Here is a 27,003-nt window from a genome sequence, read left to right as displayed (position 1 = left end):
TTGCGGGTGTTAGTGTTATGGAAGTACAAGAATCCCTGGGCGGCTCCACTTCACTCCTTTACCTCTTGCTCCCCAGCCATCAAAAAGTTTTGGGGTGGGTGAGGTTTGGTGGGGAGAAAAAGGACGGATGAGAATGACTAGCGTGTGGTCTGCATCTTGGCTTAAAACTGCCAGGTCTGTTTTGGCCATGTCACCATGTCTGCATTCTAGCCTGTAGGTCCCAGTCGGCCATCATCATGAAGATGCTCTCCAATGTCCCTGTTAAATTGACTTCTGGGCCTCTTCCTCTAGGCTAGTGGGTCTTCCTTCCCCATATTCAGGTTATTGCTTTCTCTCCTCTGAACATAGGGTCCCCCTTTGAAGTCCCAGTAACGTGAGGTAGAAGTCTTAAATAAATGTCTAGAACGGGGTGGGCAAATTACGGCTCGCTAGCCGTTTTAATTTGACTCTCGAGCTCCCGCTGGGGACCAGACTCTGGGGCTTCCCCTGCTCCTGCGCTCTGGTGCTGCAGCCGGGGAGCAGGGTCGGGAAGCTGCTCCATGTGGCTCCCGGAAGCAGCGGCATGGCCCCGCTCCAGCTCTTATGCATGGGGCAGCCGGGGGTTCTGCTCTGCATGCTGCCCCTTCCCCAAGCGCTGCCCCCGCAGCTCCCACTGCCTGGGAACTGCGGCCAATGGGAGCTGCAAGGGCGACGCTTGGGGATGGGGCAGCGTGCAGAGCAGAGCCTCCTGGCTGCCCCTATGCATAAGAGCTGGAGCGGGGCCATGTTGCGGCTTCTGGGAGCCGCTTGAGGCACCCCCTAAGCCTCTCCCTATGCCCCTACCCCAGCCCTGATTCCTCATCCTGCCCTTGGTCCCCGCCTGGAGCACCCTTCTACGCCTAAAACTTCTCATCCCTAACCCCACCCCAGAGCCTGCACCCCCAGCAGGAGTCCTCACCCCCCCCTGCACCCCACTCCCCAGCCTGGAGCCCCCTCCCGCCCCCTGAACTCCTCATTTCTGGTCCCACACCCCAACCCCAATTTTGTGAGCATTCATGGCCTGCCATACAATTTCTTTTCCCAGATGTGGCCCTTGGGCCAAAAAGTTTGCCCACCCCTGGTCTAGAAGCAGGTTGTAGCAGAATGAAGTCACGGAAGCAAATTTTTTAGAGTAAAAGTTCGACAAATTAAGTGTTCTGTATTGAGCTTGTATTGGCTTTCTTGGTATAGACCTACTAAGATCAGCACGTTTTACAAAACTCTCTTACCAAAGAATCCTGCTACATGGTCAGTGATCTCGTGGGGCCCCAAAAGCTTTGGTGATACGATAAGATTGCCAGCTACTGACACAGACTGAACATCTAGCCAAACTGTCTTAAGGACCTAGCCAAGATCGATCCAGCAGGCACTTGATCTGCAAGGAGGCTACGCCCATTTGGGATTTTCCATGATGTGGGTAACTTGTTTATGAAACTTAGTATTGCCCTTTGAAACTTAACACTTAGCTTCTTAATGCTACAGCCTGAACAGGGTGGATTTCATTTAAATCATGATTTAAATCACTAGTCAGGAAGACTCGATTTAATCATGGTTTTCTACATAAAAGTGCATTCTTGTTGGTTGTTATAACCTTAATACATATTCTTCACAACTCAGAGATGTAGGTTTCATTTTTAGAAGGTACACACTATACATTTTTAAACAGTGCTTTATTTTGAAAACGTTTCAGATTAGTTTTACGGCTATATCAGAAAATGAATGATTTGTTATTTCATTTACCAAAGGTAATTGAAGCAGATATTTATGAAGTCATTGGAAGGTGAACTATTTCCAATTCAACAGGTTAATCGTTAATATTTGGAGGATTTTCTTGCCACAATGTATTAGGAGGAGAACATCACCAGACAGACATTTTAAAATGTTTTATGTAACTAAAATAACGTTAGGTATTTTGGATTTTCTTTCTCTCTCTCTCTATGTATATCAACATACAATATTTTAACACGACAAGCATATGTCCCTCGCTTTTCACATTATCTCCAGACTTCTTCTCCTTGTCCAGATCTATTCCATCCCTAACAATCTTCTATATTCATTGAACTTTTGGAAACTTTGCACTTTTAGAGAGAGGTAAGGGATTGACTCTGTGTATACAAATTTGAAGGACAATAAGGTTGAGATCTGTTATTTCTCACCTCTATATGTTTGTTTAAAAACATTTTTGCTGTTAACAAGCATGTTACCTCTGGGGAGACAAATCCATAGTTTGAGAACTGCAAAACTAAGCATCTCCAATGGTATCTTCTAGATTGAGCACTGAGTCCCATTGAGTAGATAGATTATTTAGATAAATCTTTCTATACAAAAGCCTGTGGAACCCCATAAGTTTGGGTCCCTAATCCATGAACTATTGGAACTCATTTACAAAACTTTTCTTAAACATTACATGAATATATTGTCTCATACTATAGAATTAGAAGTTATAATCCTTATTCCATGATGAGATATCTTTGAGCTATAATGTATCTTAATTAAAACTATCTTTAGATTGTTTTTATTTAAATCGGATATTTTTGATAAAATGCTTTGAGGAAAAAACCTATCTTAAAAAAAAATCCATTGATTTTTATCCAGCCTGAGCCTGAATTGACCCACTGTTGCGATGGATGGGACATTTTGTACATCATTATTTCAAGCTGCTTGAAGACTAGATAAAAGCCTGCATTAGTAAACCTGTTCATTGATTCATCGAAGACTAGTCTTAAAGCTGTTTTACTGCATAATGGCAATGTTTTGCCATCAATTCCAGTTGGTCATGCAGTCCATCTGAAGGAAACCTATGACAACATGAAACAACTTTTGAGGTGCATAAACTATGACCAACATCAGTGGCAGCTTTGTGGCGATTTGAAGGTTGTTGCTCTCTTGCTTGGTCTGCAGACTGGATAAACAAAGTACTGCTGTTTTCTCTGCGAATGTGATAGTCGTGCAAGAGATTCCCACTACATCAAGAAAGATTGTCCACTCCGACAGTCATTGGAGCCTGGGAGGAAAAGTGTTCAGCATCCACCACTTGTTGAATCAAGGAAGATTGTGTTACCACCCTTACACATCAAGCTGGGTCTGATGAAGAACTCTGTCAAGGCCATTGACAAAACACAAGCAGCTTTCAAGTACCTCCGTGGAAAATTTCCAAGGTTAAGTGAAGCTAAGATAAAGGAAGGTGTCTTTGTTGGTCCTCCAGAGTCGTGAACTTCTTCGAGATGATGCATTTGACCATGCACTGCGTGGCAAGGAAAAGATGGCATGGAAAGCCTTCCTGTTCGTGGCAATAAATTTTCTCGGAAACAACCAGGCAGACAACTACAGGTTGTTGGTGGAAAACCTCCTCAAGGCATACAAAAGCCTTGGTTGCAACATGTCACTAAAGATACATTTTTTGCACTCTCATCTAGACTTTTTTCCACCAAACTGTGGAGCAGTGAGCGACAGGCATGGCGAGCGATTTCACCAGGACATTGCAACAATGGAGAAATGCTGTCAGGGCAAATGGAGCCCATCAATGCTTGCATACTATTGCTGGACAGTGACAAGAGATGCTCCATTTAATGAATACAAGAGACAAGCCAAGATGCGCCGAGTAGACCCTGAATAGGACTAAACTATGTACATAATAGGTTTTTTTGCCTTTTGTTTCATAATAAATTTTATTTATATAACCCTTTTGCTGATTTTTAAAGTGTTACATAAACAGGACCGGTGAAATATTATCATGTAAAGCAACCATAAACACATGAAAAGACCTAGGTTTACAATTTATGATTAAAACTCTACCATCTACACAATATACATAGACGTAAAATGTAAAAACTTAAATATCTTAGAAACAATAGCCAATCAGTTGTTTTAATTGTCATATTTGAATTCAGCACATCAAAATACATAATAAATAGTGCATTTTATCTCTGAAGCAGACGATTTCTCAAAAATTGTAGACCAGTGTAACTGGAGGGTTCTGAATGGCTGTATGCAATTTACTGGTGTATTGTGGAATACACTGCTCTTAGGGAAATCTCTGCACAGCGGAAGCATTGCACCTGTTTCTCTGCATCCTTGGGAAGAGAGCACTGCATAGGCTTATATATGGAAGATTAACTCACTTAAAACTACATCTTAGCCTTCACACACACACTCATGGATTAGGCCTGTCTGGGATAGCCGAGAGATGGTCTTGTGTTCACCACTAGCAAGTAGACTTATCAAACTCCTCTTGCAAGGGGTGTGTGTGTGTGTGTGTGTGTGCTGCCATGGTTCCGACTTCTTTTCCAGATTAAGGAAATGGAAAATCTCTTGCTATTCTATTATGCCTCCCTAATAGTAAAGGTGAGAGATGGAATTTGAGTTAGAAATGAGAAAGATAAATGAGAACCAGTAGTAAAATTTTGCTGGATTTTCTATCTCTAGTTTCTAGGAGGGATTCTCCTTCTGCAGCATCATAAAGGGAACAAAAAACCCACTTAAATTCTCTCTGGCCAGCTGTCTGATGCAGGTATTGCATAAGGCTGCATTAATAGCCAAACACAGGTCACGTTGCAAGCAATAAGTTAGAGGTGGGGATAGCATGGGTCTGCTGGAAGGGTAAAGGAATGGGGCACAATATATAGCACCACAGTGAGTCTGGCCTGTGTTGTTGCCCATAGACAGCTAGGGACGGGTTGCTAAAACAAAGACCACTCCTTCAGGGCTTAGAGACACACAGTTCCCTTATCTTGGGTAGGGTTGCTAGGTGTCTGGTTTTTGACCGGAATGCCCAGACGAAAAGGGACCATGGTGGCTCCGGTCAGCACCGCTGACTGGGTTGTTAAAAGTCCAGCCAGTGGCACAGCAGGGCTAAGGCAGGCTGCCTGCAACTCCCAGAAGCAGTGGCATGTCCCCCCTCCAGCTCCTATGTGGAGACATGGCCAGGCGGTTCTGCGCATTGCCCCCACCCCAAGTGCTGGCTCTGCAGCCCCCATTGGCCAGGAACCGTGGCCAATGGGAGCTGCGGGGGCAGTGCTTGTGGACAGGGCAGTGCGTGGAGCCGCCTGGCCGTGCCTCTGCGTAGGAGCCGGAGGGGGGGACATGCTGCTGCTTCCGGGAGCTGCTTGAGGTAAATACTGCCTGGAGTCTGCACCTCTGATCTCCTCCTACGCCTCAACCTCCTGCATCAGCCCTGATTCCCCCTCCTACCCTCCGAACCCCTCGGTCCCAGCCTGGAGCATCCTCTTACACCCCAAACCCTTGATCCCTAGCGCCACACTAGAGCCTGGACCCCCCCAGCCGGAGCCCTTGCCCCTCCTCCCCTTGCACCCTAATCCTCTGCCCTAGCCCAGTGAAAATGAGTGAGGGTGGGGAGAGTGAGCCACCTGGAGGTGGAGGGGGATGGAGTGAGTGGGGGGTGCGGCCTCAGAGAAGGGGTAGGGCAAGGGTGTTTGGTTTTGTGCGAGTAGAACATTAGCAATTCTACTCCTGGGCTACATCTAAGTGTGCTGCTCCTTTTGTAGACACTGTATGCTATCCACTCTAATCCAAAACAGAAATCTGTGCATGAGGACGTCTCTCTGTAAGCCTGGTTAATATGAGGTAGTACTGAAAAAATCACTAATGGAAGACTTGCAGGCTAATATAACTTGGATTTTTCATTCCACTTTCTTTTATGCTATTAGTGCTGTTTAAACTTTAAGTATGTCTAAAATTAAAGGATCAGGAAAAAACAAACTTATTTGCATTATTGTTTCATGACCCATTAGTAGCAGTTAAAAAATTCAGCTTCTCTACAATTGAGACTCTTCTGTGAATGAGACTTTAGGTAAAGCAGAGAGAATTTGTCAGGAGGACAACACTTTTGGTTTTCTTTAGCAAGGAAGTCTCTGATTTATATACGTTATACTTCTTGGAGAACCTCTTTACTGTATTTCTGTGAGGAGAGGTTAGAATATTTCCTCCGGCAGAGAAGTCCAGGGAAGAGGGAACTCTTCTGTACATGAGCTGGTGAGACATGGAATTTAGTGTGCATGAATAAGTATCAACTGAATGGAATATTATTTCTTCACTAATCACTGCTGTTGTTCAGGCATTTCAGCTATTTAATATGACATGGTGAACATGGACAGTCTGCACCTGATGCACCTTCAGCTTCTCCCAACAACTTCTAAAATGCAATTTTCAATGCAAAACGAGCAGCAAATCCATCTTAAAATCTGGAGGCAGCCTGAAACTGATTGTTTTGTTCAACAGATCTACTGGCTTTTCTAGACTGCAAGGGAGGTGGCAGTGATAGGGCTTGGGGTGCTATGCTCTATTAGGTTCTGCGACCTTATCTACACTAGAAAGTTGTCCCAGTAAAAGTTCTGCCAACACAATGCTATTGACAAAGCTATTTCAGGAGAGTGCATTAACGTAAAGTCTAATGTTAAGCAAAGGACATGGGACCTTGCCTCCAACATGCAACTGTTCCACAATGAGTAATATCTGCAGCCTTCTCTACAGTGAGGTGCTTTAGCAATTGTTACCAATGGCCTAAACCAGGCCTGCACAATATGCGGCCCGGGGGCCGCATGCAGCCCGTGTGGGCTCACTGTACGGCCTGCGGGGGTTGAGTAGATGGGCTCACTGTGTGGCCTGTGGGGGGGGGGGGTGAGTAGGCAAGTGGTGGGTGAGGGACGGGGGGCTGAGGAGGTGAGCGAGCAGGCAGTGGCGGAGGGTGAGTAAGCGAGCCGGGGGAGGGGGGCTGAGGAGGCCAGGGGTGAGTCGGTGGCTGACCTGTTCTACTGATCTGGTCTGGCTCCCATCCCCTTTCCCAGGGCCGGCTCCAGGCACCAGCAAAACAAGCAGGTGCTTGGGGCGGCACATTTCTAGGTGCGGCATTCTGGCGCCGGCCATCATAGGTGCCGACTCTGGGGCATGGGGAAAAAGTGCCCTCGCCGCCCCAGCTCGCCTCCGCTCTGCTGTTGCCTGCTCCTGACTGCTCCCCTGAGTGCACCGCCGCCGCTCCGCTTCTCCCCCCTCCCTCCCAGGCTTGCCACGTGCGAAACCGCTATTTCGCGCAGCAAGGCTGGGAGGGAGGAGAAGCCGAGCGGTGGGCGCTCGGGGGAGGCGGTGGTGGTAGAGCGGAGGTGAGCTGGACCGGGGAGCGGTTCCTCTACCCCCCCCCCCCCGTTACTTCCTGCTCCCCCTCACCCTAGCTCACCTCTGCTCCACCGGCTCCCCTGAACACGCCGCTGCTCCACTTCTCCACCCTCCCTCGCCTGAGAGGGAGGGGGGAGAAGCGGAGCGGTGGCGCACCTAGGGGAGCTACGGCGGGAGGTTGTGGGGGGCCCGCAGGAAGCAATGGGAGGGGTGAAATGTGGCACGCCGGGGGAGGAGGTGGTGCTGGGGATTTGGGGAAGAAGTTTGGAAGGGTGGAGTTGGGGTGAGGCCAGGGGCAGAGGGGCATGAAAAAGAAATGGGAGGTGGCCAAAAAATTTTTTGCTTGGGGCGGCAAAAATCCTAGAGCCGGCCCTGCCCTCTCCAAGGGTTGCAGCTGTCTGGAGGTGCCTGCCTTCCACACCTTCCTCATTCATTCAACAGGGCAATTAATTACAAAGTGGGGGGAAGATCTTAGTCTACTTCTAGCAAAAAGACATTTTTCTTTTACCTTAATTATACTACCTTAGGGGCCCGCTATATCATATTACCGAGGTTCAATACTGCTGTTTCGGTGGGGCGGCGCTGGGGAAGGAGGGTTTGTTTCCGTGGGGCGGGCGGTGCTGGGGGTTGGGGGGTTGGCGGCGCTCAGGGGGTTACGGCCCTCAGTTGTTTTCTTTGGAGTAATATGGCCCTTGCCGTTTTACGAGTTGTGCAGGCCTGGCCTAAACAATGGTTGTAAAATGTGTATGCAAACACTTTCACCACTGGAGCTTGACTAACAGTGGGAAAGTTACTAAAGTCTTTAGATGCAGCTTGTTTGTTGATCCCAGGATTGGAATAGCAGGTATTGCAGGTTTGAATAGAGATGCAAGCACCTCCCCACCTGGTGACTGTGACTGTAACTGGTGCTATTTGTTCCATACCCATGAGAACTTTCAACTTCAAATGCATCTGAATAACATATTTAGGTTAACTGCAGTTGAAACGGCTTCCTACAAATCTTGGTAGCTAAGAATACATGCATCTGCTAATATATAGTTGTGCTGACTCTCAGGCTGCCAGAAATGATGAGGTTCCAACCAGGTCCCCTTTAAATATCCCCAAAGGATCATTTTTTTATTTTATTTTATAAATGGAATCTTTCACTGTAGACACACACACTGATGGAAAAAACATTTCCCTCAATAATTGAAATTTAGGTAGGCAAAGAAAAAAGTGCTGCTTGAGAACTTATTAGACTTGGATTTAAGGAAATTTACTTTGTATATTTTGAAATGTAAAGTTGCCAATTGGTGTTCTTAATGGTTATAAAGCTTTAACTTTTTGATTTTCAGTGTCTGTAATTAGTTTGTCTGACCTCCCCTCATAATTTCCCACAACTTTTTGAAAATTTAAATAAAAATAAATAAGGCTTAAATAAACATTTGATATTAGCCATCTATATCTATATAAAAACTGAAAGGTTGGCCTGGCAGAATTTGAGTCCTCCTGAAAGAACAGGAAAGTAGCTTCTTCTAATGTAGATTAGTTGGCAAAATGTCATCATTCAAGTCAAGGATTTGGCATTTGGCCCTCCTACTCTGCTTTAGATATGTACCATTTGGGTGCTGCCAAGTACCATTCTAGTTAAATTGATAGTCTTTATAGGCTACTTAAATCTCTCATTTTTTTTTCCAACTCTCCCATTTTAAAGGGTCTATTTGAGGAAACACAAAGGCTTTGGCTTTCTTTTTCATAGATTCCAAGGGCAAAAGGGACCAGTGTGAACATCTAGTCTGACCTCCTGTAGAACATGGACCATAGAACTAGGTTTGCCAACTTTCTAATTGCACAAAACTGAACACCTTTGCCCTTCCCTGCTACTTCTTTGAGGCCCCGCCCCTGCTCATTCCAGCCCCCACCCTGACTCACTTTCACTGGGCTGGGGCAGGGGATTGGGATGTGGCAGGGGGTGAGGGCTCCAGCAGGGGGTGAGGGGTGTGGGCTCCAGCGGGGCGGCGCTTACCTCAGGTGGCTCCCGGTTGGTGGCGCAGTGGGACTAAGGCAGGCTCCATGCCTGCCCTGGCTCTGCTGTTCCCAGAAGCAGCCGGCATATCCAGCCTTTAGGTGGCAGGTCTGCATGGTGCCTGCTGCTGCGTCCACAGGCACCGCCCCCACAGTTCCCACTGGCCACAGTTTCCGGCCAATGGAGCTGCAGAGGCAGTGCTCAGGGTGGGGGCAACGCACAGAGCTTCCTGATTGCATCTGTGCCTAGGGGCTGCCGGGACATGCCGGTCGCTTTTGGGAGCTGCGCAGAGCCAGGGAAGACCGGGAGCCTGCCTTAGCCCCACTGTGCCACTGACCATACTTCTTACGGCCCAGTCAGCGGTGCTGACTGGAGCCAGCAGGGTCCCTTTTCAAGTGGGCGTTCCGGTTGAAAACAGGACACCTGGCAAACTTACACAGAATTTCCCTATAATAATTCCTTTTGAACTAGAGTATATCTGTTTAAAAAGACATCCAATCTTGATTTTAAAAATGGTCAATGATGGCCACCACAACCCTTGGTAAGTTGTTCCAGTGGTTAATTACTCTTATGGTTAATTTAACCATGAATTTATTGAGCTAGTTGACAGTAAGGATCAAAGAAGGAGATAGGGTTCCTTTTCTACTTGTAGGCTTCATCTCTGCAGGAGTAAGTCAATAACAAACAAATTTACACTAACAAACACAAGGAATGCGATCAGACGGCCACACTTCAATTGAACATTAACACACAGATTAAACATTTCTATAAAATTTAACTCATTCATGAGTTATTTTTGTTCAGTGTGTACTCTGTTTGGAAAAGATTAAGACTCTAGGCCTAACATGTCCTACCTGCCAGTTTGTTGTGTGGCAATGTGCAAGTGGTTTTCTCTGTAGGTCATGGTACTTGCTTGAGTAGGCTGGGCTGCCCATAGGCCCAATCCCTCAAGCCTAAGAAGTAGGAGATGATACCCGTTGAGACTCTCTTAAGCATGCTTCCCTTCCTGAAACCAAAAATCTCAGCCTGCATTCTACATCACAGAATGACAGTAAGTGTTCGGCATTCTGAAAAACTTAATCCAACTCAACACTTGAAAACAGCTACTTAATTACAGATAAATTTCTTCTTCTCTTCATTGTTGACCTCCAAGTAAATTTGAATGTCTGGAATATGGCACAGTGTACATTCCCCTGCTGGATTTTCAAGGGACCCTAAGGATGTCATATGCCCATATCCCATTGAATTACAAGAGATTTTTTTGGTTTTCCCAGTTTCCCTTAATTGGATTTCAGTCTGTATTTGAAAAATGCTCAATTCCCATTATCTTTAAATAATGCATCTCATAAAAAAAAAATCACTTTTTATTCCCCCTTAAGTAAATTCTAAGAGCTTCAGCAATCTTAGTAATGATCACACAACATAAATTAAGAGCTGTATATATAGTCTTAGGCTTCTGTCTGTTTGAAGGAGTTATCAGTTTCCCTTTAACTAAACAATCTTAAGCAAGACATCAGTCACCAGCAGCAATCCTGAAAGACTGAACCTTCCATAATTGAAAGGTTAGCTGGACATATAATGGAAAGTCAAATTAGTAAGAGGTTTTGATAACAAATGCTCCTGACTTGATATGCAGATTGTAGAGTGTGTGTGTGTGTGTGTGGGGTTTTTTTTATTTATATATAAAAAAACACAACACACACGCACCCATCTAAAAGTGAATGAGACTACTTTAGCACTTCAGGTTGAAAACCAGAGTGAGAAAAGGTAGATGTCCCTATTCAGCCAAGAGAGCAGATACTGCCTCTGGCTTCCTTGTGTAGTCTTCTGTCCCAGCTTACAAGCACACTTGTTAGTGGGATTGAATTTTAGCCAGCTTGCTCTTGTCTCAGTCTGATTGCCAGTCAGGTACTCTGTACGAGATGACTAAACTGAGTCCAAGGAAACAGAAGCAGAGCTAGGTGTCTTCTGCTTACAGATGACGGAACTCAGATGACCCCAATAAAATGGCTTGGGTTGGAGTGAATAAACCTCTCTCTCTCTCTCTCTCTCATGGTGGGCAGAGCTTCTCCATCTGACTCTTTAGTGAAGATGATTTTAGATAACTGAACTGAAAGAGCACCTCTCTGGACATACTGACCTTAGAAGCAAAAGGTACATGTGAAAGCCTGAGTTTAGAAGTGCAGTATGATGACTAAGAGAGACCACCTTTGTGGATAGCATTATTCAGTGGCAAAAAACTACAGTAATGCAGAGTTAAAGTTGCGTGGTGATAGGTCATCCTGCTGCAGAACATGCAGCTGAGCAAAATTCAAAGTTCAGAAAACCAGGAGAGGCAGAGTGAAGGTTCCCCTGGCAACCTTAACTCTGTTCTCATTCAGCAATGCCCCAGTGTGCCCCATGAACACTGATACATTTTATTCTGTCTGTCCCACAGTTCACCTCCCTTTTACAACCCATTCACTCACCACAGGATTCCATCTTAATGCTATTGAATGATAAGAACTTGCAAGCCTGTGGATTTTAGAGCACTCCGAAGCTTCAGCCTTTAAACAGGAAGGCTAGAATGATGTTTGTTTGGGGGGGGGGGGGGGAGTGGGGCTCCTCTACCTATCCGTCTACAGTATAGGAGGCTCTGAAAGGTGTGAGGTGTCATGTTCCCAACTGAAAATGAGGACACCCCATGGAGATGAGTACAACCAGAAAGCATAGCTCTGACATGGGTGAACTACTCTATCACTCCAGGGGATGTACCCCTCCACTCTCCTGAGTGCTTTAGGGCCTGTGATATGCATGAAGTATATCTGTTCTCAGCTCCCCACTCAAAGGGGTAGGGCTTCCCCAGATCCTGACTTGTATGGGGGCAAGGTGGGGGCCTCAGACCAGGCCAAAAGGGGAAGTGTCCTCTTTTTCCCTTCCCCCCCCCCTCCCCCCGAGAACCCAGCTCACATGAGGAATGGGGGGGTTCAACCTCTGTAGCTGGACACAGTCTCTTCCGCCCCCCCCCCAATCCTGGTGTACACCAGGAGGGCAGTGAGAGGGGGATTCAGGCACCTCCAGATGGGAAAGGCCCCTGTATCCCAGATCATATGAGAGGGGGCTCAGACCCTCTAGAGGGACAAGAGCTTCCCAGATCTGGGCCTACACACTGGATGGGAGAATGGGGCTGACAGGTGTCCCAGCCCCTACTCTCCCTGTCACTCAGCCCCCTCCCCCCATATCCCCCTTTCTGCTGTCCCACTTGTTCACTCCCCTGAGCCCCCGACTTCTCCTCTCCCCTACCACCCATCCCCTTTTCTTCCTCCTAGTCTCCCATCCCTTCCTTCCCAGGAAGCATTCACATCTTTATCTTTTCCCCCCAAAGATTGGTTACATTTCCCCCCTCCCCCCCCCATATAAAACTGCCACTCATAATGCAAATTGTAGCAGTGTCCAGCTGCTCAATCCAAACCTCTGGCAGGGTCTTAGTTGGGGGATCATGATTAATGTCGGGGGGGGGGGGAGGAGGGGGAACAATTTGTATAGTGGGGGTGCTGAGAGTCATTGAACCAAATTATAAACCGTGGATATGATGGAAACCACTTTAAGCCAGGGGGTGCGACCAAACCCCTAGTTTCAGCACCTATGATTAACGTAGCTTTCTGTTAACATAAGTAAGGATGCATTCACAGTCCTCAAACTCAAGGAGGTGTGTGATTCTTCCAGTCATCAGTACCTGTCAGCTTGCTGCCTTGTACAGTTAGTTAGAAGGAGATTTAGCTCATTAGTCAAATGACCCCAAATTTGGATCACTAACGCTATTCCATGCCCCCATGAGGCACACCAGATTTCAAAGCCATCTAATTAACTGTTCACATATTAGAGCACTTACAGGAGTCAAGCTTTAAAACATGTGAAATGGCAGGAATGGAAAAACCTCTAGCAATTTTTCTGCATTGGCATAGGCATGGTAGGGGAAAAAAGGTACACTTTCTTAAATATTGTTCTTGTTTTGGGTCCCTCAAAGATTTTAGTAGGGGCCACACTCTACCTTGGGTAACGCTCAACAGACTGCTACCATTTTGATCCACTAATAACCAATAGTTTGATCTCTAGCTGTGAGCAAAAACTAAATAAGTCATTTTTAAAAAAAAGCTTCTAGTTTGGTTATTTTTTCCAGGGCTCATGTCTCTGGATTTCCACTCTCAAATAACTCCAAATTTGTGACCCTACCCTGCACCTTCCTGCGGCAGACTGAATTCCAAACAAACCCAACTAAGTATGTCTATTTTAGAGGACTTGGAAAAGTCGACCTTCAGACAGATGTTTAAACTATAGTGGTGCTGGCGAGCCAATATAATATACCAATATTAACATTGAAAACTTCACAAACACACTCTTGCTGGTGGGAGTTGACGTGGATGACAGTCTTTCTGTTCTGCTTCTAAAATGTATGTCTGCTCCGTTTAAAAAAAAAAAAAAAAAAGAATATTGGACCAAGTACATGGGTCAAAAATGAGCTCTTGTTGCTAAGATACTACACTTCGCAGCAAACCTGCAGTACCAAATGTGGGTTCCTTTACAAAGTATAGCCTTTAGAGTTTTAGACTAACAGATTTGCACTTAATAATGGCGGAGGGTGGGAGGTGGGGGAGAAACAGAATTCTTTTTAAGAAATTTCACATTCATTTGTGGAAGTGTCTGGACCTGCATCAACCTCTTTGATCTATGTTTGTTTAGCTCCTGTTTTCTCTTTTAAGATATCACATGCTTTTGTGTAACTCAAATTACACCTTAAGTGATACTCCACTAGACTGTACTCAGACCTGTGCTCAGAGTACCGCAAATTGGGTAACTTCTTTAGATCGTGAATTTGTCTAAGTCGGGAGGAGAACAAGCAAACCTGGAAGCATTCTTAAATATCATCAGACACAAACGTGACTGTCAAGTTAGGTATTCAAACGTAACTTTGAATCATCTGCACTTTTTCTTTTCTGTAACATTCTTTTGGTCTGTGTTGCAAAAATCAAAGGCACGGTCACTTTCTGTATTTAAAAAATGCAAAATTTCCAACTTCAGATGAAGGATACAATTTTTAAGAAAGGCACTGAACATCCATCTGAGGCTGAGTTGCTTTTGAAAATCAGACTTTGGTGCATAAGTCACTTGGACACTCTTGAAAATACTCCCTGAAATCTGGACTTTGTGATAATGCATGGAAAAGTAGTTCTTTCCTCTGCTAGAATATTGGGGAGCAAAAGTAAAAGGAGTATGATGACCAAAAAAAATTACTGAAATAGGCATCTTGTCAAGCATTGAAAGGTGTAAATTTCAAAACAATCTCTTTATTCCTCCCCATTCCTACCCAAATATGAACATACATACTCCTCTGAAAAGAAATACTTAATCAGTTTAAATTCCTATCTGAGAGTGTTACTAGATTCATGTGCTTCTGGTGCGCCCACTTCTGTGATATTTAGACTCCAGCAATCACCCAAATTCTTATACTATCTTAATTAGAAGGAATCTTTTTCTCTATTGAATTGTCCTTTGTTACACCAACCACTTGCTGTAACTTCAAAATAAAGTAGTAACTTCACGGAGAGTGGTTCGGACCATAAAGGACTGTAACTACATGTCTGTTCTGTAATCTATAGATTTTAAAGTTCCCTGCTGACCAGCAGTACTCAGCTTTCTCTCCATCTTGTAAGCCACCAATGTTTACACCTAATACCAGTTCTACAAACCGAGAAAATGTTTCACTTAAATCTCATAAATTAGCTATGCATACTTAGGGTACGTCTTCACTACCCGCCATGTCGGCAGGTAGCAATCTATTTATCCGGGATCGATCTATCATGTCTCGTTAAGACGCAATATATCGATCGCCGAACGCGCTCACCGTCGACTCTGGAACTCCACCAGAGTGAGCGGCGGTAGCGCAGTCGACGGGGGAGCCGTGGCTGTTGATCCCGCGCCGTGTGGACCCCAGGTAATTTGATCCAAGATACTTCGACTTCAGCTACACTATTCGCGTAGCTGAAGTGGTGTATCTTGGATCGATTTCTCCCCCTCCCCCTAGTGTAGACCAGCCCTTAATACAGATTGCAAAGAGATTGTAGATAAGCCCTTACAGTCAGCACAGGGAAAAATTTACCAGCATAAGTCCTTGTGTGTGCACTCTTATTTTGGAATAAGAGTGCCTATGCAGGGAGTTACATAGGGTTGCCAAGTGTCCAGTTTTTGACTGGAACGCCTGGTTGAGAAGGGACCCTGGCGGCTCCGGTCAGCACCACTGACCGGGCTGTTAAAAGTCCAGTTGGCGGCGCAATGGGGCTAAGGCAGGTTCCCTACCTGTCCTGGCTCCATGCAGCTCCTGGAAGCAGTGGCATGTCCCACCTCCGGCTCCGCGCACTGCCCCCACCCCAAACGCCAGCTCTGCAGCTCACTTTGGCCTGCAGATGGGGCAGCGCGCCTGGCCCTGCCTCTACATAGGAGCCAGAGTGGGGACGTGCTGCTGCTGCTTCTGGGAGATGCCCCCCTGCCCAGCCCTGCTTCCCCTCCTGCCCTCTGAACCCCTCCGTCCCAGCCCAGAGCACCCTCCTGCACCCCAAATCCCTCATCTCCCAACCCCACCCCAGAGCCCACACCCCCAGCTGGACTCCCAGCCTGGAGCCCCCCCTGCACCCTGAACCCCCCCATTTATGGCCCCACCCTGGAACCCGCACTCTCAGCTCAGAGCCCGTACCCCCTCCTGCACCCCAACCCTCAGCCTGGAGCCCTCTCCCATACTCTGAACCCCTTAGCTACACCCCCAGCTTGGAACCCCCTCCTACACCTCCAAACCCCTCATCCCCGGCCCCACCCCAGAGCCCAAACCCCCAGCCTCAACTCATCTCCTCCTACATCCCAACCCCACTGTCCTAACCCAGAGCCCCCTCCCGCACTCTCAACTCCTCATTTCGTGCTCCACCCTGGAGCCCACACCCCCAGCTGGAGCCCTCACCCCCTCCCTCACCCTGAGCCAGCCGGTGAAAATGAGTGAGGTGAGGGTGAAAAGCGAGCAAGAGAGGTAGGGGGGCGTTGGCGTGAGCTGGGACAGGGCCTCAGAGAAGGGGTGGGCCAGGGGCAGGGCAAGGGTGTTCAGTTTTGTGCAAGTAGAAAGATGGCAACCCTAGAGTTATACCAGTGTACCTATAAATATATAAATAACTATATATAAATTAAATTTTGTCAAGTGGACAAGCCCTAACAACCTGTCATAAGTTTTTTGTCCTATACATCTGTTTGGATTTGTCATATATATTTTTGCAGCTGTGTAGCTACTCCTCTGCTACCACTATGGTAAGGCCTCCACCCTCTGACTTCCTTGAGACCTGCAGAGAAGTTCCCAGAACATCTTCTGATCCATCCTTCCTGCCCCATTCTGTCTAGTGATAGAAAAAGGTACCTCTCCCATCCCTTCACACCCCTCTTTAGTGGTCTAGGACATACAGCATAGTTTCCCACACTGGGTTCCAGAAAACTTAATTATGAAATAAACAGTGGAGTTCACTGAATGTGACTTGCAAAGGAGACAGTACTGGGCTAGTACTCTTACCTTTTTTTTTTTTTTTCCCCACTGCTGCTTTTTTATAAAGCGTTATAAAGGTTTTTTTGGTTCAAAAATTCAGTTTTTTCTACCCTGGAAGACACTAGAGTTTGAAAAATAGTGAAGTGATGACACTGAATGGCAAAAAACTAAAAGATATGTATGGTGGAGGTGGAATAAAATTGCATAAAATTTGGGGTGGCTGTCTTGTCAGCACCACTGTGACTTCAGTGAGTAATACTGCTGGAGAAAAGAGAGCTTTTGTTAAAGAGCTCAATAAATTACTGCTCCCTAGGGTTTTTCTAGAGTTTCTGTGGTGGTATATTGTGAAAACCTGACAAACACTGAGATAAAGGCTTATAACAGGGAGAAAATGTGGCAAAGCTTGTCTGAAGTATTAAAAACAAACAGACAAAAACCTTCCATGCTGCCTTCTGTGCAGCATGAAAAAGCATGAGCCCTCTTTTCAAAATTGTCTGGAAGTTGCCTTTTAACTCTGCTTCTAAAATGTTGGCAGGCTACCATCTTTGCTTCTTTACTCTTAACTACTTTGTACAGCTTTTTGCTTGGATTTAAAGCCTTTGTCTGGCAGATGGAACATATAAAACTTGGAAAAGCCTCTGTGTTGGCAGAGTGACCATACCATTGCAATCTTCCCATTGCCTTGTATGGTGGTAAGCTGAGGCAGAGACTGTATTGCACTTGAAGTGCATAATTTACCCTTTTCCCCAGCAAATATAAAACAAAAAGGTGATGCACCAGAAGACTGAGCTGGTGTCTGGCTGTAATTAAGTAGCAGCTTGCACTATTGCATAGTAAATGTTGGAATCTTTTTGTGCTTAGGATCAGTTATATCCACACACTCTAATGTTGAGAAACTGATTCAGACACTGTAGAAATGTTCAAGATGCACACCTGGAAATCCCTATATTAGCCCAGGGTGTGAACTTTTTTTCTCTACATGATCACAAAAAGGTATGCTAAAGTCTGAGAGATTATAGTCTGTTTTTGAAGTGTAGATTTATTGCTTAGTAGGGAGCCATACAAAACATGGGTCTCTGATGGCCACTGAAATCTGATCTGAGATGGTTATACCTCTTTCATGGGGCCTAGACGAGAAACGCCTCTTCCAGAATTATGGTACTTGACCCTTCATTAGACTTTTTACATGTTGTTTGAGCTGATATATGCTGATAGCCATCCTTTTTATTTCTTGGATGTGCTAACACTTGTAACAGCGTGTGACTTTGTTGTCAGTCTTCACAAGCTTCTAGAATTCTTCTTCTCCAGTCCGATATGAAGCCTGTGTCAGAGCAATAACCTGGCTCTTGCAAACCTCCTTGTGATTTGTGCTGTTTAGCTTATAACAAAAGAACTTTCAAGCATAGACTGCATACAGTTAAGGTCTCTTAGGCAGGTATTCTAAAAAACAGTAGAGCATAAAATGATGTAGTGATATAATGAACCTGTTTAAATATCTGAAAATATATTAAGATGGATTGAGTAATATCATCTGTTTTAGAAGTACAGAAAATATTTGAGTAGCTGACATATATTTTGTTGCTTCAGTTCATGACAATGTTCAAAATAAGCTAATGGCTGGACTAATATTGTCAGTCAAAGCATTTGCAAAAGGAAAAAAACAAAAACAATAAACTGAAACTTTAACTCATGCAATCAACTTCCATAAAGAAACCTGAAAATAAGTAGGATTATTTAGATAGTTGCTGGTATTCACTAGAATTGGTTGGAAAAAATATTTTCCTTCTGCAGCAGAAAACTCTGAAGGTGAGAGAAATCATTCTCTGTTTCCCATAGAAACTCTAGACTTCTTTTCCCAGCAAACTACTTTTAGCTCAACCTGTAGAGGAGAATGAGGACACAATGTGACCAGACTACAATTCCGATGAAGCACTGTGGCAGCATATCGAAAGGAAATGTTTGTTTTGGGGCATTGATTTTGTTCAACTAAAAAACATCAAAATTTTTCACATACATTGGACACTTCTTGCAAAATTTTTTGTCAGTAACCTAATTTTCTGTCAACAGTTCAGATGGAAAATTATTTTAATAGTGCTGTTGCCTACCTATCAAGGGTAAACAGAAAGGTCTATTAATCTCTGAGATTCTTAGCAGAATACAAATGAAGCAGTGTAACTAAAATTTGTAACTTTAAAAATGTGTGCAGTTAATGAGCAAAGTATCTAACGTTATTACATACACCTGTATAGTCGCTACTCAAGCTTTTAGTATTTGGTGTTTGTATCTGAGACACAATGTATTAATTAATGTACAATTCTACCATGATTGATCACTATTTCAGTGCATGAATTTGTGTATTATAAGTGATTTCAAACACGTTCTCTACATCTCTGGCATACACCACTTCTTCCTGCCCTGACTGAGTCAAATATTACATGGGCAATTTACTGTTGCACAAGTGTGATGTAAGACTTCTCGCTTTTACCCCTAACTGAAATTGTCTTGCTCTTGTCTAAGTGCATGTGAATCACAAGATGGGAGAATATATTTCAACATTGGTCTTCCTTTTTATGTAATGGTACTATTCACCAAGTCATACTTTAATCTGACTCTTACTTTCCTGCTATTAAATTCCTTTGCTCTTCCTGTTGATCATGCTGCTCAAATTCAACATTAAATATCAACTCAGTAGATATTCGCCAACCCTATGTGGGATTTTACTGTATTGCCAAATCCTAGTCAATGATTTGAAATGGCAATATCCTAGAATTAAAAAAAACTAAGACAGGAATTGCTATTTTTGTGAGTGGGGTTTACTCAAACAGCCAAAACACGGAAGGTATTTTGATGAGCTCAAACTCAAAACTTGGATCCAACACACTAACCAACCTCCCACCCACCACACACATACCTCTCCCCAAAATGGAAAGGCTGACTAGCAGGCTGCTTTATAAGAACACTGAAGATGCCAGAACACCAAGGCAGTGGGCATGCAGAAAGAGTTCCCAACTGTGTCCTACTTTGAATTAGTGAATAGGTGAGAAGCTGGGGAATGACTTGACACAGTGGGGTGTTTCAGGTACCATACTAGAATTAGTATGTGAATATGGAGTGCAGGCCCCAAGGTGGCAAAGTATTTAGGTGACATGAGACTAGGTGAGTTGAGATAGTAAAACACTACCCTTAAGAGGGAACAAGCAAACTTATGTAAACAGGCAAAACAATTACATATGAAATTGTTGACCTAAAAATAGTGCACATTAGAAGGAATCATTTGAAATATTCATTCACATATTATCAGACTGTGGACTAAAGACTTGGCCTATTCCCTACGTGTAATACCCTCCGCTTTTTAGGGAATGCTGGCGGTTTTGGAAAAAGGCAGAGAACTTCAACCTTACCCCCAGTCTGAATTTGGGTCTGCTGGAACAAACTCTATAAAGCTTTTATTGAATGCCTAGACTACTTAGAGGGCATGCAACAACTTCTAAAATTGGTCCCTAGATAAGTAAGTGTGTGTGTGTATAATATAATAATAGAAAATCCAAAAGCTCTTCAGAATAGTAAAATTTTGTTTTAAGATTAAATGTTTGTGTAAATTGAGACATTGCAGTAGAAAACAGTGCTTCTAACTACATAAACATCATACCTATGTTTTTGTTTGTGGCCCTTGACTTTGTATGTATACACGTTCAGGGCACTGTACTTACAGCATGGCCAAAGGAGATGAATTATTTTAGTGGTGGTGCTGCTTTGTTTGTTTTATTTGACGATAATCCCAAATTTTGCTAGGCTAAGCTTGTAAAATTGCTAGTTCTGGTAAACACTAAATTCGCTAGCATAATGACTTTAACTCCTAACTTTCATAGACTGCCCTCATGAATTGGTGTAAAGTTCTTCCCCCCCTCCCCCTCAAATTTATTGTTCTCTAATGGTATGGTACACTAGAGTTTGATATTTCAAAGATGAAATAATATGCTTTATATTACTGTAGCAGGGATATTTTGGTAAGCTACTTTAAGACAGACAGGAGAGGTATGTGGTCTTAAATCAGTGCAGATGTATGACTGGGGATGATGTCATTGGAAGATTATTGCTTTCCTCCTTATTGCAGTGTTCACAGATGAAAACTCAAGAATATTGCTGTGAAACAAATAAATCTTGATAAATTATGCAATCATGCCTAAAATAACGGGTTTGAAGTAATTTTATGATCTTCCACTGGTGTCATGGAGATGTAGTGGAAATTAAAGCACAGTCTAGAGTCGACATATTGGTCTAGTATTGTCTGGAAATGCATTAAAATTTCTTGCAGTAATCCATACTTCTGTTAGAACACTAGTTAGAGTGGATTTATCTTGGGGAATCAATGAAACGTTTAAATAAAGAAATTCCCAAGCTGTATTCCTGTAATTTGTTTAGAACTGAATAAAAATTACAGCAATCATGCCTTTTTATGAAATAAGGCAATGTTTTATAGAGGTTACTTTTTAAATATTAACTTAAAATTGTTGCGGTACAAAACTCACTTCTCCTTTCACCCTCTTTCTCACTCTTCCTGATCTATCTGAATGCTCAAGCCAATAAAAATAATTTCAGTGTTGCTACTACACTATAGCAACTTTAGACTATCTCCTTCATACTCTAGCCAATTTCGCTCTTGATGTACCTACAAAACTCATACTGTGCAAGATAGAAGCTTTGGCACATGTCAGCTAAATTAATATGAATCTTCTGAAATGTGTTTGAGAATTGAGGCAAAGTGTATACTGAAAAAGAAAATTTGGAGTTATCTTCTGCCAATCTTGCAAGAACAGCCCTGGTGAGAACTGAATGTAAACTTTTGACAGGTGGATGTTAGATGGTCTTGGCCATGCCTATTGTTTGCATGTTTAAAGATACATTCTATATGGGTGTCCTAGCAGCTGTATTAAAAGGGCATCATGCCATATTCTAATAAAGAGAGCCTTGTTAGATGCTTAAAATGGTCTTTTCCAGTATGAGTAATGCAAGGTTTAAGTATTACATTTTAATCTTTTGCAGATAAACTAGCAGCATGCCATGTAACTCAAAGTAATACTGTACAAATCCAATACTTTTATTAACAGTAGTGTTTATTTTAGGTAGCTGTTGGTTCTCTGATGCCAAAGCTCACTGTGGATAAGGAAATCTCTCTCTCAAACAATTTGCTTAAGGAGCTGTTAAGGCTATTTCAAAGGCTTTATTAGAAATACCATTCCTTTCCTAGAAGTAAAGTAGTTAGGATCCATTGTTTTGCGTAACTGAAGTACCTTTGAAACCCATAAATTAACTTTTTAAAAAAACCTTTTGCTGTCACTCTAAAGCAAGCCTATCTTGCAGAAAGAGTGAGTGACACCTTTCTAGATGGTGCCTGTGATGGGGTGGATTAGGCCCAAGGTCCCCTGGTGGAGACCTCAGGGTACTGCCACACCTATTCAAGGAAAGGAGCAGTGGAGAGCTCCTCTAAGTGGCCTAGAGTGGTTATGAGGAAGCAACCAATCAGAGGGGCTGCTGGAGTGGCCAATCAGGGTTCCAGGAGGGCCATATAGAAGGAGCTGCAGAAGAGAGCAGCAGTTAGTTGCTGCTTGGAGCTGGAGAAGAAAGGACTGCATGCCTGGCTGGAAGAGCAGCTAGACCAAAGACAGTCTGCTGGCAGGGACCAGGGAGCGAGAGGCTCCTGGCTGGCTGCTAGGGCTGAGCCCAAGACCATCTGCTGGCAGGGACCAGGGGAGCATTGAGGGAGCTCCTGGCTGGCTGCCGGGACTGAGCCTGGCAGGGCTGTAGGAAGATACAGTCCCATACCAGGGCCAGGACTACTTCCTGAAAGAACACAGACTCACTCAACCAGAAGGGGCGCTCGTGAGAGGTGGGTGCCGACTCTGTTACAGTGCCCATGCAATGGAATGTCTCCTATTACACAGAAGCAGCACGTTTGTTAGAGAGCACTCTTATTTTGGCAGCATCCTGGTTGTTAGATTCTTTTTGTTATGGCCTATCTGTTCAGACACAACTTAGCTTTTCAAAGATCTCTGAATGAGCCGATAATCCTATTTCTTGCTGTGGTGGACATGGCGTTCAAAGTCTGTGTGCGAAGTAGTTTCCGTGCAGTTTAGCACATTTTATCATATTGTAATACAATTTACGTGTGTCTCTCTTTTATTTATTGAAATAAAAATCTAGCATTCCTAGTTTGAAGACTTCACACTGTAAAATGCTGCACAGTTTGCATTCAGGTTGATTTCTAAAACACAGAGATTCCTATAACTTAATCTTCAGGAGTCACAGTAGTTCTTCAAGAAGTCATTTAGCTATTCCGCTGTTGATAACTTACAAGGAAAAAGCCAGTTAATAGTTTTGCCTTGTGCTGTGGGACATGCATATTTGTAGCCTGACACTCACCCCAACTCCACTCAGATCAGGGTGAAAGTTAAACATCTCCATACTGATTTATACCTGCCTCTGGAAATTTCCATTACTTGCATCTGAAGAAGTGAGGTTCTTACCCACGAAAGCTTATGCTCCCAATACTTCTGTTAGTCTTAAAGGTGCCACAGGACCCTCTGTTGCTTTTTACCTTAGGGAGTGTTTTTACTCTAGTCTGTTTCCCTCTTCCTCCCTCCCATGTGGTTCTCTCTCTCTCTCTTCCCCTCTCCCCCCCCCCCCCCCCCCCGTCCCCTAATAAATTATCTTTTGGAGTGCAGCTCCATTGATTAGGTTGGAAGTATTCCTGGAGTTTTCATCACATGATATAATCTTTGATTCCTGAAGACTCCAGGACAATCCTGGAGGATTGGCAACCCTATATGATGACAAAAGTGGAAAGTGCTAGTGTAGAAACTGCCACCCCACTAACCACCATGTCCACTCCTGCTCTGAGGTCTTGATGACTCTGATTAAAAACTATACTGGCTGCCATGCCCATCTACACCAGTGGGGAATGAGATTTGGGAAGTGTACTGTGGGTGAGGACAGCGCTCTAAACTGGCATGGTTTGGAGTTTTAAAAGGGAATAAAGCGGTACTGTCTCGGACAAGAAGACACAACAACGGTTCTCCCTTGACTCTGCCTGCCTCAGCAATAATCCCAATTTATCAAAGCTCTTTCTACAACTATCATAAAATAACATGGTTTTACTGGGGCAGAACTGCAAACACAGGCTTAGGTGTCTCTTAACTTAAGGGTTAGTAATGTATTAACTATTTACATTGTACAGTGGAGGGTCAAAAGTTCACTGAGAACATGCAGGTTCAGGAACATGAATCACTCTGAAAAGCTATACTGGGTTGGGGAGGGGAGGGGGCTAAAAGTGTGTGTGTGATATTCTAGGCAAAGGCGAACTGTCTTGCAATTGTGTAAGTACCTAGAGACTGCAGTACCTAGAGACTGAGCAATCTATTTATTTACCTACTGGCTCATATCCAGAATTTCTCCCACACCAAAAAGGCATCATCCCAACTTGCTTTTTCTGGAGGGGTGGGCTGTGATTATTTGTATTAGTCGTGCTCAGAACCCCATTCTCGGATCAGGGCCAAACCTAGAACAGAAAATGGTCTCTGTCCCCCCAAATGGAATGAATTGGAGGTCTGTAAACTTGTGTTCTTTTGAGATGGGGTTGGAAGTCTATTACAAATGTCCCTCATTGAAAATACTCGGCCACCAGCCACCTCTGTAAAGAGGAAGTTGAAGCTGCTATAAAAATGAACAGGGTAGAAGCTCTTCAGGGGGATAGTGTTTATTGGCTTCATGTTTTCCGAAGTCTCTTTCCCCTGGACTGCATCCAATTGGAAAGGAATGATCTCCGACACGTGCAGGGTATTTTGTGGGACATGGAAGCAGGAAACCAGAAGTGTCCAAGGGAAATGGCAAGACAAGCAGGTTACTCGTGGTAATGCATGGAGGTTCTGGCAACTGTTTTCTTCACATTGAATTGGTCTGGTTATTCTCCCCTGTCAAACTTCTTCTCTGACTAGGTGGCTCTATTTGCCTTAAGCAGGGGCGGCTCTATGTATTTTGCCGCCCCAAGCACGGCAGGCAGGCTGCCTTCGGTCCCCGGTCCCGCAGCTTTGGTGTACCTGCCGCCGAGTTGCTGCTGAATCCGCGGGACTGGTGGACCTCCCTCAGGCATGTCGCCGAAGGCAGCCTGACTGCCACCCTTGCAGCGACCGGCAGGGCGCCCCCTGCGGCTTGCCGCCCCAGGCATGCGCTTGGAGCGCTGGTGCCTGGAGCCGCCGCTGGCCTTAAGTTCTCTATCAATGAAATAATGACAAGAGGAAAATCTGCCCTCTGAACATGTAGATAGAGAGCTACAGGGGGAAAAAAATCAACTGTTTGTTTGAACTGCATTAAAACAATGGCTCTCAACCTTTCCAGACTACTGTACCCCTTTCAGGAGCCTGATTTGTCTTATGTACCCCCAAGTTTCATCTCACTTAAAAACTACTTGCTTACACAATCATACATAAAAAATACAAAAGTGTCACAGGACACTATTACTCAAAAATTGCTTACTTTCTAATTTTACCATATAGTTATAAAATAAATCATTTGGAATATAAATATTGAACTTAAATTTCAGTGTATAATATGTAGAGCAGTATAAACAAGTCATTGTCCGTATGAAATTTTAGTTTGTACTGACTTCGCTAGTGCTTTTTATGTTGCCTGTTGTAAAACTAGGCAAGTATCTAGATGAGTTGATGTACCCTGGGAAGACCTCAGCATACTCCCAGGGGTACACATACCCCTGAGTGAGAACCACTGCATTAAAACACTGTTTAGGTGACAATTAGTGCTTAATTTAGGAAATACCAGTCTTATAGTTGCCCATGCAAACCTAATTGTGCTCTACTCATGCATCCACACCGTACTCTGAATGAAGAAGGGGGTCATGTGGAATAAACTGTGTGTAATTTATGAGCTAAGATGTGAAAAAAAAATATAATGCTTACACTCAAATGGGCGTTCTCAAGGAAAATTAGAACACTTTTTTTAAATTCGAGTTATAGCGCCCCCAATTTTAAATGTGTGGAATAGTTTGTAGGTGTTTAGTCTTGCTAAAAGTTATAGTCTAAATGTAAATATAGACTCTAATTCATAGACTGTGCAATAAAGGGAGACTGATAGAATTCTTATGGGAGGAGAAGTACGCTTTATTCAGCTTCAGGATCATGCAAGCTGGGGAAATATAGATGGCTGTAACTGCTTTGATACTTTCCATCAGGAGTGAATTTTTGAATCCTATAATTTGGGGGGAGTGGGGGACTAGGTTTTGCTAACTTCTTACCACTGGTTAGCATCTAGTCAAAATTCTGAGTAGGGTACAGTTGCCACCATTAGCTAGCACTCTGTCAGCAGTTAAACTGCCCTACTTGAAGTCATTGACTTTTTTTCTAGCCTGTCAGAGACCACTGTTTGGTAAATGTTGATTTAACACTGGTAACTTTTTTTCAAGAAAGCACGGACAAGGCTTTATTTATGATGATCCATCTAGTCTTAGAAGGATCTTGCTCTGATTTATTTCTGGAATTCAGAGGAAGCTATGAGGTAAAATCTGAGGTATATGAGGAATCTACTTCCAAAGTGAGGAGAGTTCCTCCATACACTACTTAAACCGGAGGCATGCGAGTAGATTGGGAGTGATTCAACTTGACAATAGTTGGCTCTCTTATCGGGGCTGTCTAATCTGGTATTGAATGAAAAAGTAGACTTGTTCTCCCAGGCTATAAAATACTACCTCAGAATCCTGACCTGCAGACTTGCTCCTCCAAGTTGGTGCGTGTACTTGCCACTTCTTATTACTCTTCTCTGCTCCATCCGTCTCAAACAGGTTTTTTCAATAATAAGTTGTCAGGCCTTCAGTGTGGTTTCTGACTGTTTGTTTGTTCTCTGCAGGTGCTGTGTCGCAGTAGATGTAATTTGAAGAAAAATTGGAAGAACAAATGGCTTTAGCTGGCTGCCCAGACTCCTTTTTACACCATCCTTACCGGATAGTAAGTGTTTAACTGTGTGTGTGTGTGTGTGTGTGTGTGTGTGTGTGTGGTGCTGATGTAAAACTGAAGATTAAGTAGCTGTTCCAGCAAAAAAAAGTACCAGAGTCTGCTGAATATTAAATAAATAGAAACAGGAAGTGCCGCGATTACCACACTGGATGAGATCACTAGTCCATTTAGTCCAGTATCTAACGGTGGCCAGCGCTAGATGCTTCAGCAGAAGGTGTAAAACCCTGTAACGGAGAACTAAACATAAACGTGTGTATTTTTTCTTTGTTTGCTCCTGTCCC

At 44.0% G+C, this 27,003-nt stretch overlaps 1 protein-coding gene across 8 annotated transcripts in view; it reads left to right on the top strand.

Annotated features, from left to right (window-relative positions):
* Positions 1 to 27,003, top strand: part of GRB10 (growth factor receptor bound protein 10) — a 198,043-nt gene that overhangs the window by 29,910 nt on the left and 141,130 nt on the right. For all 8 annotated transcript variants that reach the window (XR_010598448.1, XR_006172682.2, XR_002887898.3 and 5 more), the window contains one exon: positions 26,616 to 26,713. Coding sequence is in view for 2 of the 8 variants with exons in the window: in XM_005278534.5 (XP_005278591.1) it covers positions 26,663 to 26,713 (51 nt within the window). In the remaining 6 variants the exon portion in view is untranslated. Of the gene's footprint in view, positions 1 to 26,615; positions 26,714 to 27,003 lie in introns of those variants that run through there.

Source organism: Chrysemys picta, chromosome 2 (assembly GCF_011386835.1).
Source record: "Chrysemys picta bellii isolate R12L10 chromosome 2, ASM1138683v2, whole genome shotgun sequence".
Taxonomy (NCBI): Eukaryota; Metazoa; Chordata; order Testudines; family Emydidae; genus Chrysemys; species Chrysemys picta.
The sequence above is the reverse complement of the archived record's forward strand: the minus strand, read 5'-3'. Positions and strand labels throughout refer to the sequence as shown.